Below are 14,800 nucleotides of genomic sequence, written 5' to 3'. Positions count from 1 at the left end.
TTCTCAATTGGGAAACAGGAAGGGATATAAACTATAATATTAAAATATAATCTACATTTTTTAAACTTTTTTTACTTTTAGGATTTTTCTTAGTCCGCTTAGGGTACTTGAACCTATATTTCATTACCCATCCTGATGAGCGCTAACACGTACCTTGGCCGCTCTTTCCTTTGAGGACTCACTTTCAGAGGAATCGCTAGCTCCTTTAGCAATAGGACCTGCAGACTTTACTGCTCTCACCTTCGATGGTGATGCCATGTCGGAGCCTTTTCCTTTCTTGACCGAGGCCTTAGTAGTAGTTGGTGCCAGAGCTGCAATCTACAGTCATCAAAGCATTTGTTAAAGGGCGTTTGTTGAAGCAGGCTGACAGCATAAACTAAGCACACAGCCTTGTAGGGGATATAATAAAAAACACATCTTTAGGGATCTAATTGCAACCCCCATTCTGCAGAAATTGAAGATTCATCCACTATGCTAATTACATTGCTCGGTGCACCCTGGTTGTGACCAAGAGGCTCAGGCATAGTTTTGTCCACTGGCTTTGCAGGTCTGTCTCCCTCATTGATGATCGACAGCGCTGAGCTGCCTGGCAAGAGCAATGTCTGCAGAAAATAGTCAGACAAGCAAGAATTGTCAATCGCCAGCAAGGGAGGCAGGAACATGCAAAATCAGTGGGCAGAGTGGTGCAGAGCCTCTTGGCCACACCCAGGGTGCACCGAGGTCTTTAGTTGGCATTCTGGATTCAGTTTTAGTTTGTGCAGAACAAAAGGACATTAAAAGTTCCATTTTTATAGGGGCTATATCCAATTCGAGGATGTGTGCTGAGCTTATATGGTCAGTTTGCGGTGACAGACCTCTTTAAAATTGCCACCACAAAATCAATGATGGCAGAGATTTTTCTGCCATGCTCATATGATACCTGTTGACTTTCCTCTTCCTCATCGCTCTCAGATTCACTGGTGTCTTTGGCAAGCACTGGCGCAGTCTTTAACCCTGCTTTACCCTTGGCTGGACTGGCTAAAACTGGCGTGGACGTCAATATGTGAATAGAGGTAGATGACTTGTGTTTCGCCAGAGTTGTCACAGTGGTTTTCTTCTGTAAAATGTAGAAATGCTTAGGCAATGGCAATTAATGTACAGTCACATTAAGTTTCTGCTTTCTCTTTCTTCCTCCATGACCAATCACTGCTGCATTTAATCAATGGCCTCAGTGAGGATTCTAACACATAAAGGAAAATAAATGTAGGCGAGGACCACTAGAGCAACTGCACTGCAGCAGCAGATGATGTAAAAGGGAAGTAATGTTTGTTCTACTTCAACTCACCCATTCAATTGAAAAGATCAAAAAAAAAAAAAAAAAAGATGGCATGGATAAGAACAACATCCATGTGCTGTCTGATTTTCTCTGACTGGTTGTTAGAAGAATGAGATTTCCGCAGTGTGCTGTCTTCCAGATTTGATTGCTGATTAGGCAGTTCAGTTTGTGTAATTAATAGTGTGAGTTTGCATTGTTTGTCTTCAGCTAGTTATTATTGTTAATCATTTTTCTATGCTGTCACCCGCTGGCCAATGTCTGTTACTTATTGTATTTGTAATCCTGAATATTCATAATGGGTGTGTTTCACGGCAGTTCATGGGTGACTTCCTCTCAGCAGCCATTTTTCCTTTCCTTCCTCGTTCTGCGAGCAAGATACACATCCACTGGCTTGTGAAAGCATCAGTTTCTGACCACACACAACTTATCATTAGTGTTGAGCGAGTATGTTCTGTTAACCCTTTCGGTGAGTATGCTCGGGCCGAGCTACGAGTAGTTACAGCTGCTCGGTGATATGGTTGAATCGCTCCCGTGTGCATGATTTGTGACTGTTTGACAGTTTTATCACATGTGAGGAATGTGTAAGAAGCAGTCACCTGGGTTATAGCCTGAAGGATCTGATTTACTATCTCTTTTCCCTGTTATTCTGGCATTATTCCGATTCCAAACCATTGGACATCTCATGGTTTCCTGCGCCCCTCAATGAAGCGACCAAAAGAACAGGATTTTTGGACTTGCCATAAAATCCATTTCTCGTAACCTTTGTTGAGGGGGGGGACAGCACCCACCCTTACAGCTTTTTGGGATGTTTTATTTCCATTGTGGCCTATGACTTTTTACTCTGTTGTACTGTACCATTGTTAAATGTTGTATAGCTTCTCCTATTGCTTTCTCACTAACTGGTTTAGTCCACTGTCTGCAGGTGGGTGTAATCTGTACTTATTCTTTAAGTGTATTTCTTCATGTCACACACCTGTTGGGAGCAGCATACACCCATGGTTTCCCGTGTTCCCCAATAAAGGGATTTTATGGAAAGTCCAAAAATTCTCTTATATTAACTAAATGTAACCACTAAGTTTCCGTCTGCAATCATTCTTTCATTCATTTTCACACCCCGATACGCAGTTTGTAGCATGATTCAAGTGTTAGATTTTCTTTTTGTTGCAGTGTCTCTCCTAGTAATATAGGCTGGATATGAGGTCTGTGTGTATTCAGGCTGCCGTCTTCATTGGCTCCTAAACAAGCACAGCTTCTATCCTGCACTCATTTCCTCTTTATATGTTTTCCTCCTATTTTATGGCAGCTTTTCTTTGCCTGAGACTGTAAATTTTTTGTTTTCTCCATTGCAATTATTTAATTTATTTTACTTATATAACGGCATTAATTGTGCAGCGCTTTACAGACATTATCAGCACTGTCCCCATTGGGGCTCACAATCTAGATTCTCTATCAGTATGTCTTTGGAGTGTGGGAGGAAACCGGAGAAAACCCACGCAAACATGGGGAGATAAAGGACTTCTAGACACTCAGAAGCAGCAAAATAGCAGAATTATTTAAGGAAGACTATTTAAGAAGGCTGCTTAACTCTACATTAAAGAAGCAAATGAAAAATATAAAATGATGCAAAGGTGTACACAGTCTTTAAAGGGCAAATATGGAAGAAAAACTTCTAAGACCTTGAACCACTATCAACCTGATGAGAGCAAACAGCACGTACCTTAGCAGCTTCCTCTGTGTAGGAGACGGGGGATTTGATTGACACCTTTGCAGTCGCTTGTGTCATTGCAACAGGAGTTTTACCTGCAGACTTCACTGCCCCCAACTTGGATGGTGTTGGCATCTGGGCCAAAGCACTTTTTCCTTTAACTGTTGCCTTAGCAGGAATCTGTGCCGGAGCTTCAACCTACAGTAGTTACAGCATTTCTTAAATAGGCGACTGCAAAACCAACAATCCCAGGTTCAATAATTCTACGTCATACCCAGATAATAGACGTTTAGTTTTATTCTCCGATTCATTGCTCAGAAACAAAAGCGTCCAGGTAAAAATGTCACATACTGAGGCACGGTGTGCACAAAGCCGGCCGAGGAGCTGGCAGTCATCCTACAGAAGTGTCATGGCATGTGGGGAGTGGTAGTTTCACAACCACATGTGTCACTGGCTGCAGGCCACTAGATTACAGTAGATATTAATGCACCACTCCCGCGTTTTTTTTTTTTTTTTTTTTTTTTTATTTCACTGCTGGAGTGGTGCGACTAATCCAAGTTCCCTGACCCTAGTATTACACTTACCAGATACAGTCTCCATCTGTTATCAGTGACGACATCTTGTGACCTCAACTTCTGACTGACCGGAAGTCAGAGATAACGGTCACAAGTTCTCAGTGTAAGTCTGAGATCCTCGCACTGGCGCTCATACACTTACTGTACATAGAGTTGGGACTTCTGGATCGCCCAGCAAACACAGGAGCGATCAGACAGGACACAAACTGCAGAAGACTGACCGGAGCAGCACCGGTATGATACTACAGGAACTAAGATTGGTAGCACCACTCCAGCGATAAGCCCTGTTAATTAACGGCCCAGTCATAGCTCTCATCCAGCCACGTCCAAGATATCCCCACAATATCTTAATTTTCTTTCAACAATATTAATTCTAATTCCTCTATCTTATTGGCGAGGATTCTGGTGTTAGTATACATGCACTTTATGTATTTCTCTGTACATCTCCTCCTGTTTAATGTATTGACTGTCCTAACCCCTCCCCCACTTTCATTGCTTATGCCCAGGACACCATCTTCCCAGCTGTACTGTAATTGCCCTCCCCAGTCCCTAGTTTAAACTCTCCTCCAATCCTTCTAGCCATTTTTTCCCCCAGCACAGCTGCACCCTCCCCATTGAAGTGCAGCACATCCCTAGCTTAAAGCCTGTAGCCAAATAGGCCAGGTTTTCCAGAAACTCCAAAACCACCAATTTTAAGTCATTTTTTCACCTCCCTAATCTCCCGCAGCCTCGCTAGTGTGGCACGTGGTACAGGCAGTATTTCCGAAAATACTGCCTTTGAGGTCCTTGCTTTAAACCTACAATCCAATTCCCTACAATCATCTTTAACCCCTTTCTGACCTGGTTAGTAATAGTATGCACCATGTCGGAAAGGCCAGTTCAGTGGGGGCTCCGGCAGCCCCCGCTGAACCAGGCACGTCAACTGTATAAATTAGCTGACAAGTGCCCGCAACAGCCGTGGGTGTAATCGTCCCGCAATCTCTGACAGCGGCATTTAACAGTGCCGCGCCGGAAACGTGTCACTTATCCCGCCCATCGGTGACACCGTCATGTGATCGCGGGTCACTGATGGGTTGGCATGACAACCTGGGGTCTGCAGACCCCTGTGGTTGTCATGTAAAGATTGCTATGAGCGCCACCTAGTGGTCGGCGCTCGCAGCACAGGAGCATTTCTCCTGCATACAGGCGATCTACTCGTCACCTGTATGCAGTAGAAGCAATCAGAAAACTGCTGCTTATAGTCTCCCATGGAGACTATAGAAGACTGCATAAAGTGTAAACAAAATGGTGTTAAAAATAAAAAAAATATATAAAAAGTTCAAATCACCCCCTTTTGCCCCATTTAAAATAATAAAAAGAAAACCCCACATACACATATTTGGTATCGCAATATGCAATCACCCTTTATGCAGTAACGGGTGATCCAAACATTGGATTTGTCCCAAAATGGTATCAATAAAACGTCAGTTGGCGCGCAAAAATTAAGCCCTCACCCGGCCCCAGATCCCAAAAAATGAAGACGCAACGGGTCTTATTTTTTTAAGCAAATTTTAGATTTTTTTTTCACCTCTTAAATAAGAAAGAACCTGTACATGTTTGGTATCTACGAAGTCGTAATGACCTGGAGAATAATAATGGCAGGTCAGTTTTAGCATTCAGTGAACATAAGAAAACAAAACAAAAAACAACTGTGGAATTGCTTCTTTTTTTTGCAATTCCACCGCACTTGGAATTTTTTTTCCCGTTTTTCCAGCACACGATATGGTAAAACCAGTGATGGCGTTTAAAAGTACAACTTGTCCCGCAAAAGATAAGCCTCACATGGCCATATTGAATGAAAAATAAAGTTCAGCCTCTAGGAAGAAGGGGAGGAAAAAACGAAAATGCAAAAACGGAAAATGCTCCAAACTCGAGCGCCAGGAAGACAACACACCGTTAGGCGATCCGTGCTTTTGTGACAGATTGCCCCAGCTGTTCCCCTAATAATGGAGTCCCCCACTACCAGCACCTGTCCGGCCTTCCTCACGCTTACTGGAGCAGATGCTGCCCCAGCTTCCAGAGCACATGACTTGTTGCAGTAGTGCTACCCCAGTACTGACACCACCCCAATTTAGCAAGCTTGTTGGGGTGAGCCGCACCAGGACTAGCCTCCCTCTAGCCCACCTTTTAAGTGTCACTAAGCTAGCTGCCTCACTGTCCTGAAGCTCCATACTACGATCCTCCCCCACATCTACCCCAGTGAGCAGCAAACTCCTTTCCAAACTGATCTCAGTGTTGCCAGCTGCTCATTTAAATCCAGCACCTTGGCCTCCAAATGTACAACATGCCCACATCTCGCACACATGGAGCTCCGATCCGCCTGCATTGCCGGATGTGACCCACCTGACGCCTGCGGACCCAATGCACATGCGCTAATTTACCAAGGCTTGAAGCATGTGCACCTGTGGGTAGGTGTATATTAACACACACATCTCACATAGCACCACACAGCTCCTCCAGAGGAAGCCTATGCAAAACGCGCGTCGGGGCCACAGATACACATCAGAACAACTCTCTACATGGGTAAGCTATGCAATCTTACACTTAGGTGACCATTCCCTTACTATCATGTGGCAGCCCCAGCAGTCAGGCACCCTCAAGATGTAACATTTTCCACTTGTTCTGGCTTGATACCTCTTTAACAGTGACAATTTATTAAAGGGGTAGTCCACTACCTGGACAACCCCTATAAAAATAAAGTAGTCTACTACCTGGACAACCCCTTTATAAATAAAGTAGTCTACTACCTGGACAACCCCTTTATAAATAAAGTAGTCTACTACCTGGACAACCCCTTTATAAATAAAGTAGTCTATCTTGTAAAATAAAAATAACATATACTCTCCTCACTCATAGGCGGCGTTGCAATGATGTCAGAGCTGGTCTCCCGGGGCATTGTTATGTCATGTGAGCCCTGCAGCCAATCAGCGGCTGCTATTAGGCTGTTATGCGCTCAAATGTTATATTTTACAAGGGAGACTAGTTTAGTTTAAAGGGGTTGTCCTAGTAATGGACAAACCCTTTAAATAATAACATGATACAGAAAATGCAGTGATTGACAAATATTGACAGTAGTGAAGCAGGTAAAAACAATTACTTATTGACAAAGCACGCTATGATTTTGATAAAAGACTTGCAGACATATATCTAAGGCCAAGTTCACATTACGTTTGGTCTACAAGGTTGTGGCTCTGTCAAGGCTTCTGTTTGAAGCCCCCAAAAAACAGGATTTGGCCAGAATACAGCTACCCACGCTTTTGTGCCTTAAGAAGGCAGACACTGGCGAAATGGAGGCCAAACAGCATAAAGTGACTCCGTCTGCCTCATTATAGTAAATGGTCCTGTTGGGAGCTCAATCCAAATCCCATTTTCGAGAAATTCCCATGGCAGCCCTGACAGAGCCACAAATGTAGTGTGACCCTGGCCCAAGAATGTGTTCAGAGCTCTGAATGCCAGATAGAAGTGACCCTAACATACCTCTTCAGAGAAAAAAAGAGGACTTGTACTCTATAGCGCCACCTATTGGAAGCAGCGATCCTACAAGTCACAATAAACCCGTTAACGAGTCTTGCAATGAGACTCAGGATAAAAGCCGAACCAGAATCTCAATTTGCAGACACGGTGCTTCGGGCTGTTGGCCCTCGTCAGTGCAAAGTATGAGAAGTGATTTGGCTAGGTGAGAGGGTCTGGAGAGTGACACACCATAACTTATAAATTTACTTTGAAACATGAATACTCCCCCTCTATTTTTTTACATTGAGGCATACTATTTTTTCTGCACTTGCATGCCATCTTGTGGCATAATTACATTACTACATGGTATGCTTTAACTTATATTGTATCTATCAAAATGGTCACAACTATGGATTATATTAGCAACTCATTTATTATGTACTAATATTGTCCTTTTGTTATTCTCTTTCCTGTGTCCTCATCTGATCTACTATTTTATATTGCATTATAAATGACTTGGAGGATTAGCGCACGTTTCGCGGCTTGCTTCTTCTTAGGGGAATGAGGTGCTTGAATTACTTGTACCATCAATTGCACCTTATAATTGTAGCTTGTTTGCACAGTTGCCCATATGCATTTTATGTGATTTTTTCTGCCCTTGCAGTATTTGTGGCCTCACGGTGGGGCTTATTTTCTTTGCACTATTAATATGCACTTTCTTTCAATGGTAGCTGATTTGCACTATAGCTAATGGCACTCTGTGATTTGATTTTGATACATTTCTCAATTCTTATAATTCAATATATTTAATCAACATAATTATGGTTCAGTGGTTTTGAGCACTTGCTCTATATGGTGGATATATCATGATATAACTGGCTTGTGTAGTTCTTTTCTGTTCTAGTTCCCTTCCCACTTTTTATGTATTTTATGTTGTATTTTAAATATATGTCAATAAAAACTCCATGTTTTATTATACTGGCGCTAATCTTCCAAGTCGTATATAGGTTTATAATGCTTTCTATGGAAGTGCTCTTGAAATTTTTGGGCTAAAAAATTTTTGGGTGAATTATTTTAAATTGTAAATGTATCTATTTGTCTTACTTTGGGTGTCTCTGGACACAGTTTTTAGCTTGTTTTGATATATAATACACTTGATATTTTGATCTAAATGATTTTTGAATATGATTCTTCTTTATGAAGTGTCATTTGGGGATTTTTGACTCCATTATATTGCAGGATATACACCTCTCGCACAGTAGTATGCGCCCTTACACGGCGGGTCAAGGATCGCATTCATGTGACAAGATGTACGCTGGATGGCAATATCGATGATGGAAAGCACCTTTTTCATGATAAGTGCACAAGACGGAAATAACTAAACAAGTCACACACTCGCTATTTCAGATGATATAAATGTAGTTACCTTTTCCCTTAGCTACAATACAACCTGCAACTCACTGCAATGTCTGCAAAGGACTGTGAGCCCCAAGCAGCTGCCACTTATAAACCCCTAATTATGTCCTCCTACCTGTAATTAGCACTTCGGAAACTGCTCCGTCTAGTAACCCTTTGTGAGTACAGCTATACCTCAGAGTGTATCCTTAAGCACAATGTAATTAAAGGGGTAAAGGGGTGCATTAATGGCCTATCCTTAGGATAGATCATCACCGTCTGATCAGTGGGGGGCAACACCCGGCACCCCTGCCGTTCAGCTGTTCCTAGTGTTGGAGGCGGCCAGAACTGCACAGCTCACCTCCGTCAACGTTATCGTGGCCGCATAATACACATCCGCCTCCTATTACAGTCGACCCGGCCATTATACAGTCGGCAATTGTGATGTGCAGCTCCAAAACTGAGCAATTTCAGCAGACACCAGGAACAACTGATCGGTGGGGGTGCCGAATGTAGCAGACATTGATAACCTATCATAAGGAATTGCCATCAATGCTAATGTCCCAGAACCTTTTTAAGCCAAATCACACTTAAAAATCAATCACTCACCAGCTCTTTCACACTTGCGGTATCAGATTTGCTTTTCCCTTAGCTGTAATAGAACCTGCAACTCTCTGCAATGTCTGCCCTAGAGTTTAAGAAAGCAAACTAGTTGCAGAGTTACCTCATCGTCACTGTCTGATTCCTCGCTGCTCTCATCAGCCGCCATCTTGGCAGGAGTTCTCACTGCAGCAATGCTGCTTTGAGATGCTGGGGTCCCAGCGGTAGGTTTAGTTATGGACGTCTGCTTTCTGACTGCGACTGCTGGAGTTGGTACCTTCAGTTAAATGAAAATAAAAGTTAGAAGTGTAATACTGCAATCCTGGATAAGGGAACAAATCATCTTTCGGGTGGGTAGGATTTTAAGCTGCATAGATTTTTCCTGTCCTGCAGCTTTCGCTGGATTTCCACCATATATTTTATCCGTCTTCTGTTTTATTGTTCTACCGAGCACAAAAAAAAAATTGAAACCTTCTGAGGCAAACTGCTCCTCAAAAGGATTGTTTTATTTTTATTGAAATGTCTGGTTCATTTTGCTCCTTATAGCAGCTGTCTGCCTTTCTAACGCCGCAAGCAGTCAGTGTTGAGATCTGCTCTAAAATCAGCACTTGGCACCCTGCAACCAGGTACCTTCAAGTAAAGGGGATGCCCAAGACAGTAATAGATTGCTCACCTTCCTTGGGCAGAAGTTATACTGGGTGAAAGGTTATTAGTGAGCTTCATCCCTTAGACCAGGGATGCCAAACTGATCTAAGGGATGCCCCATACAGCACAAGGAGCCCCTCGCTGTCCCCCACACAGCACAACGGGCCCCTCGCTGTCCTCCACACAGCACAACGGGCCTTAATGGGCCTCACATAGTCATCCGTACAATATAATGGCCTCACATTAAAAAAAAATAAAAAAATACAATACTCACCTCTACTAGCTCCCCCACTGCTCTGGTTTTGGCAGCGAGCACTCAAACTCTTCAATGCTCAGCACACAGGATGCGAAATAGTGACGTCATGGCGCCTGCTGCGCTGAGACATCAGATGTACAGGGAGAATGATGGGGGAGGGATCAGGCAGCTTCCCTCTTCCATTGCTGCTTTCAATTGTATAGACATTCAGCATGCCGATACAATTGAAAGGCGTCGCGTGCCAAATATAATCACCCCAAGGGCCTGCTTTGGCCAGCGGGGCCACAATTTGTTATGTGTGCCTTAGACTTACAGATTTTCCAGGCTCATCGCTGTCTTCACTTTCTTCTGAACTGCTCCCAGGATTTACAACTGCAGGAAATTCTTGCTTCCCCTTGGCTGCAAGTATCGGCTTTCTTTGTGGCGGCGTAGCTGCAAGTGCCGGCTTTCTTTGTGGCGGCGTAGCTGCAAGTGCCGGCTTTCTTTGTGGCGGCGTAGCTGCAAGTGCCGGCTTTCTTTGTGGCGGCGTAGCTGCAAGTGCCGGCTTTCTTTGTGGCGGCGAAGTTACAGCCAGCTGTAAAGAGGGGGATGGCGAATCACAACTATTAAGCTATGGATTCTGTTACATTAGGAGAACTATGGCAAACACGATATATACCTGAGGCTTCTCCTCCTCTGACTCGCTGGTCTCTGAGCCGTCTTGGGATGGCATCTTCTCATCCACTTCAGTCTTCACTACTGAAGATGAAAGTTTTGCAGTAATTTTTGTCTGACTAGCCTGGTCATTCAAACCCTAAAAAAAACACATAAAAAGCAAAATCTTAATAGCAAAATAGGAAGGCACTTGAATACTTTATTATAGTTAATTTACAATTAAAAAAAAAAGCGAAAAATCTTACAGTAATAATCTTCAATTCTGTGTCTGCAGCGTCTATACAGAACGGAACGTTTCCAAATTAATAGACAAGAAAACTAATACAGTTTTCTGATCCTGCATGTTTCGAGTATGTTACCACTGAAAACACATAGTTATGCATGGGAGCTGTGGACACAAAGTGATGCATTAGATTGGATTGTGACTTAACATACCGCTGTCTCTTCCGAGTCGGAGGAGTCGCTGCTTTCAGAGTCGGCATCTGAATCCGCAACACGTGGCGGGATCGGTGCAGGCGGTTTAGGTGACGGGGCGCCTCTGGTTAGACTTGGGGTTTTTACAGCAGAACTAGGCTGGGAAAAACGTAAAATATATATATAAAAAAAATGTTTAGCTTATCTCTCCGTAGTAAAACAATGAAAATGCAACAATCACAGTGATACGCCATCATTGCCCAATGATAAAGACCAGATCGCTGGGACTTCCACTGGTCGCTAGAGAAAAATGGCAGTAATAAGTGAAAGATGCATGTTCTTGCAGCTCACCGACATTCATGCTAGAACAAAGACATCCCTAACAAGCAGAGGTACCTCATCGTCACTGTCCGATTCTTCACTTGTCTCCTCAGCCGCCATCTTGGCAGGAGTTCTCCCTGCTGCAGCGCTGCCCTGGGACGATGGGGTCACCGCTGTAGGTTTACTTATGTATTTCGGCTTTCTGGCTGCAACTGCTGGAGTTTGTACCTTCTGGTAAATCAGAAAAAAATTAAGATAAAAAAAAAAGTTACAAGTATAACGCTGCAATCCTGGATAAGAGAATAAAGGGCTTCATGTCCTCAGGAGCTGGTGACGGACGTTAAGCAGAAAGGATCATGAGCTGCACTTATATTTCTTCAGCATTATTTATCATCTTTCTGCCTATTTTATTGGGATACTCAGAATAGGAAGAAAAGAAAAGATAAACTGAGATTTTCTATAGCAAACTGCTCCAGTGACGGCCACTGAAGAGTCTTCCAGGACTTCTGAAACTAAACCTTGCTGGACAGATGTATGCTTGGAATCATTGTCTTGTTGGAAGATCCAATGACGCCCAAGTCAGCTGCCTCACAGAACACATGACATTTCCTCCTTGAATTTTCTGATACTTGATTGAATCCATCTTGCCGGCACGCCAGCGCCACGCTTCACTGCCGGCACGCCAGCGCCACGCTTCACTGCCGGCACGCCAGCGCCACGCTTCACTGCCGGCACGCCAGCGCCACGCTTCACTGCCGGCACGCCAGCGCCACGCTTCACTGCCGGCACGCCAGCGCCACGCTTCACTGCCGGCACGCCAGCGCCACGCTTCACTGCAGGCACGCCAGCGCCACCGTCACGCTTTTACTGATCCAGAGGCCATGCCACGCCCACTTAGGTAGTATACATTAAAGGGGTGGCCCTAAGGCAAATTTAGTTTGCTACCAACTCCCTACCTATTCAGTCCCATAATCCAAGCTATTTTCTAACATACTTGCTTTGAAAATTCTCTACCATTCCCTAACTACACTGTATAACAGCTAGTGTATTTTTTTCTCTATTTCCAGTCTGATGACATTTCGTTTGAGTATCCCATTGCATGCTTGGATACTCAAATGAAGTTTCATCAGTGGGGCAGAAGCTGTGGTCACTGTCAGAGCCTCTGCCCCCTCCCTGAAACTAAGCGCCAGTGACAATTGTCAAAAGAAGTCCTAGAATATTCTGGAAATGCTGTCAGTCACCTGACTTAAACCTCATAGGAAATCTTTGATGAGATTTAAAGAAGGCATTTGCAGCACAAAAAACAAGAATATTTGTGAACTGGAGGCTACTGCCCATGAGAAATGAGCCAAAATTCATCAGGAACTCTGCCAGAAGCAGGTGTCTGGCTAAGCATCAAGTTATAACAGCCGGAGGGGTCTCTGCTAAGTACTAAAGATGCTTGTCATGTTGTGTTGAGCTATTTCCATTGTTCTTACTTCATTGTTTTATTCCAAAATGGCAGAAGACTGACAATTTTGCAAGGGAGGATGAATAATTTTGATTTCAACTGTAAACTGTTTTAGGACATATCGCCAAAAATAAAAACCATACTGGGGCTGAGGGGGGTCCCCTAGAAGCAGGCAGAACACACAAGACAACGACCTTGTTCAGTCATCTTTCCATTATTGGTGGGCTCCAGAGGCCGGAATCATATGGGCTGTAACCCAACATGTCTGGTCCTCGTTTCCTAGTGGATGCCCGGGTGTAGTCACGCTCTAGCCTCTAGAAAAGTCAGCTTTCTTACTCCTTCCTTACCTGACTTATGGGCTCATCGGAGTCATCTTCACTTTCTTCTGAACTGCTTTCTTCATCGGGTTGTGCAGCTGTAAAAACTTCTCTTGTTCCCTTGGCACCAAGTGCCGGCGTTCTCTGTTGTGGGGTGGGTACAGCAGCCTATAGAGAGGGAAAAATATATATATTTTAAAGGTATTGATTATGGTTTAAAATATCTGATGTTACATTGAAGATATTTATCATGTGAATTATGACACTACAGCAAATAAACCATACCTGTGGTTCCTCCTCCTCAGACTCACTGGTCTCTGAACTGTCTTGAGATGGCTGCGATTGTGCCATCATCTTCCCGGTCACTATAGTCTTCCCTGCTGAAGCTGGAGTTTTGTTCTGGCTTGCAATGACTTTCTGTCCCTACGAAACACACACATAATGGAAAATTAGGATTATAGTGCATTTAATAGTATAGAAAAAAAAATAATGAAATTAGCAATAAATGCAAAATCATTGAAAAGTTATTGACATACCGGTTGCAAATCGGAGTCGGAGGAGTCGCTGCTTTCAGATTCGGCATCTGAGTCGGGAACACGTGCAGGAATTGGCGCAGACGGTTTAGGTGATGGCCTGCCTATACTCAGACCTGGGGCTTTTACGGCAGAACTAAGCTGGGAAGGACGTAAAAAGAGGATTTTTGGTACTCACCGTAAAATCCTTTTCTTGAAGCCTTCATTGGGGGACACAGGAAACCATGGGTGTATGCTGCTGCCACTAGGAAGCTGACACTAGGCAGAAAAAAAGGGCTAACTCCTCCCCAGCAGGCTACACCCGCACTGGGAGTGAACTAACCAGTTTGTGAGAAAGCAGTAGGAAAGGAGGTATAACAGATTACCCTAAGATGAACCAAAAATGGCACAAATAAGGGTAGGTGCTGTGTCCCCCAATGAAGGCTCCGAGAAAAGGATTTTACGGTGAGTACCAAAAATCCTCTTTTCTCTATCGCTTCATTGGGGGACACAGGAAACCATGGGACGTCCTAAAGCAGTCCGTCCCTAGGGCGGGAAGAGACAAGTACTCAAAAGGTAAGGTCGGTCCACTACTGCCTGAGAGACCTTCCAATACCGATTGGCGTTGCTGTGGCCGAGTGGAGATACCGTGTAGTACAAGGAGAAGGTGTGGACCGAAGACCAGGAAGGACGAACAGTCCATGGAGCGATAGGAACATTCTGGATAAACTGGAAGTGTCCCCCGTTCAGGGGAGAAACTGTGGAGGAAAAAACAGAAGCACCAGACTGTCTAATCTAGCGCTCCACTCTGTATGTAAGTACGGCTAAAAGATGAGACGGGCTCTAAACTTAAGCGAGTCGGAAAAAGGAAAAGGTCCTGAACTTCCTGCGACCTTGAAACGGGGGGCACTAGAAGTTAGCTCCCCGGCCAGGGAACAAGAGTCTCAGAACACTTCCGACAGGTGCAGGGCTCAGGCTAGACGGGAGGATAGCCCCTCCCATACAGGGAAAACTTCGCTCAGGGGGGAAGAATTAAGGACCAATCTGGGGAAGGGCCCCCCTGTTCCATGTGTTACACTGTCCCCCAAATCTACTCAAACACACTTATGTGGAGATGAGAGAAGAAGGCGAAAAAAAGAGAACAGGAAG

At 44.1% G+C, this 14,800-nt stretch overlaps 1 protein-coding gene across 7 annotated transcripts in view; it reads right to left on the bottom strand.

Moving 5' to 3' along the window:
• The window catches only part of TCOF1 (treacle ribosome biogenesis factor 1), a 54,532-nt gene that overhangs the window by 7,775 nt on the left and 31,957 nt on the right, over window positions 1-14,800 (bottom strand). For 5 of the 7 annotated variants that reach the window (XM_073649794.1, XM_073649795.1, XM_073649797.1 and 2 more), the window contains 11 exons: window positions 13,676-13,813; window positions 13,425-13,562; window positions 13,170-13,307; window positions 11,448-11,603; window positions 11,073-11,210; window positions 10,642-10,776; window positions 10,297-10,557; window positions 9,207-9,359; window positions 3,033-3,218; window positions 920-1,096; window positions 154-318 (listed from right to left, as the gene is read on the bottom strand). In XM_073649794.1, the coding sequence (XP_073505895.1) occupies window positions 154-318; window positions 920-1,096; window positions 3,033-3,218; window positions 9,207-9,359; window positions 10,297-10,557; window positions 10,642-10,776; window positions 11,073-11,210; window positions 11,448-11,603; window positions 13,170-13,307; window positions 13,425-13,562; window positions 13,676-13,813 (1,785 nt within the window). The remainder of the gene's footprint in view (window positions 1-153; window positions 319-919; window positions 1,097-3,032; window positions 3,219-9,206; window positions 9,360-10,296; window positions 10,558-10,641; window positions 10,777-11,072; window positions 11,211-11,447; window positions 11,604-13,169; window positions 13,308-13,424; window positions 13,563-13,675; window positions 13,814-14,800) is intronic. The other 2 variants (XM_073649798.1, XM_073649799.1) reach the window with 2 other exon arrangements.

Source organism: Phyllobates terribilis, unplaced genomic scaffold (genome assembly GCF_046119375.1).
Source record: "Phyllobates terribilis strain yellow unplaced genomic scaffold, ASM4611937v1 Scaffold_10__3_contigs__length_209671492, whole genome shotgun sequence".
NCBI classification, from domain to species: Eukaryota; Metazoa; Chordata; class Amphibia; order Anura; family Dendrobatidae; genus Phyllobates; species Phyllobates terribilis.
This window is presented reverse-complemented; position numbering and strand designations above follow the sequence as displayed.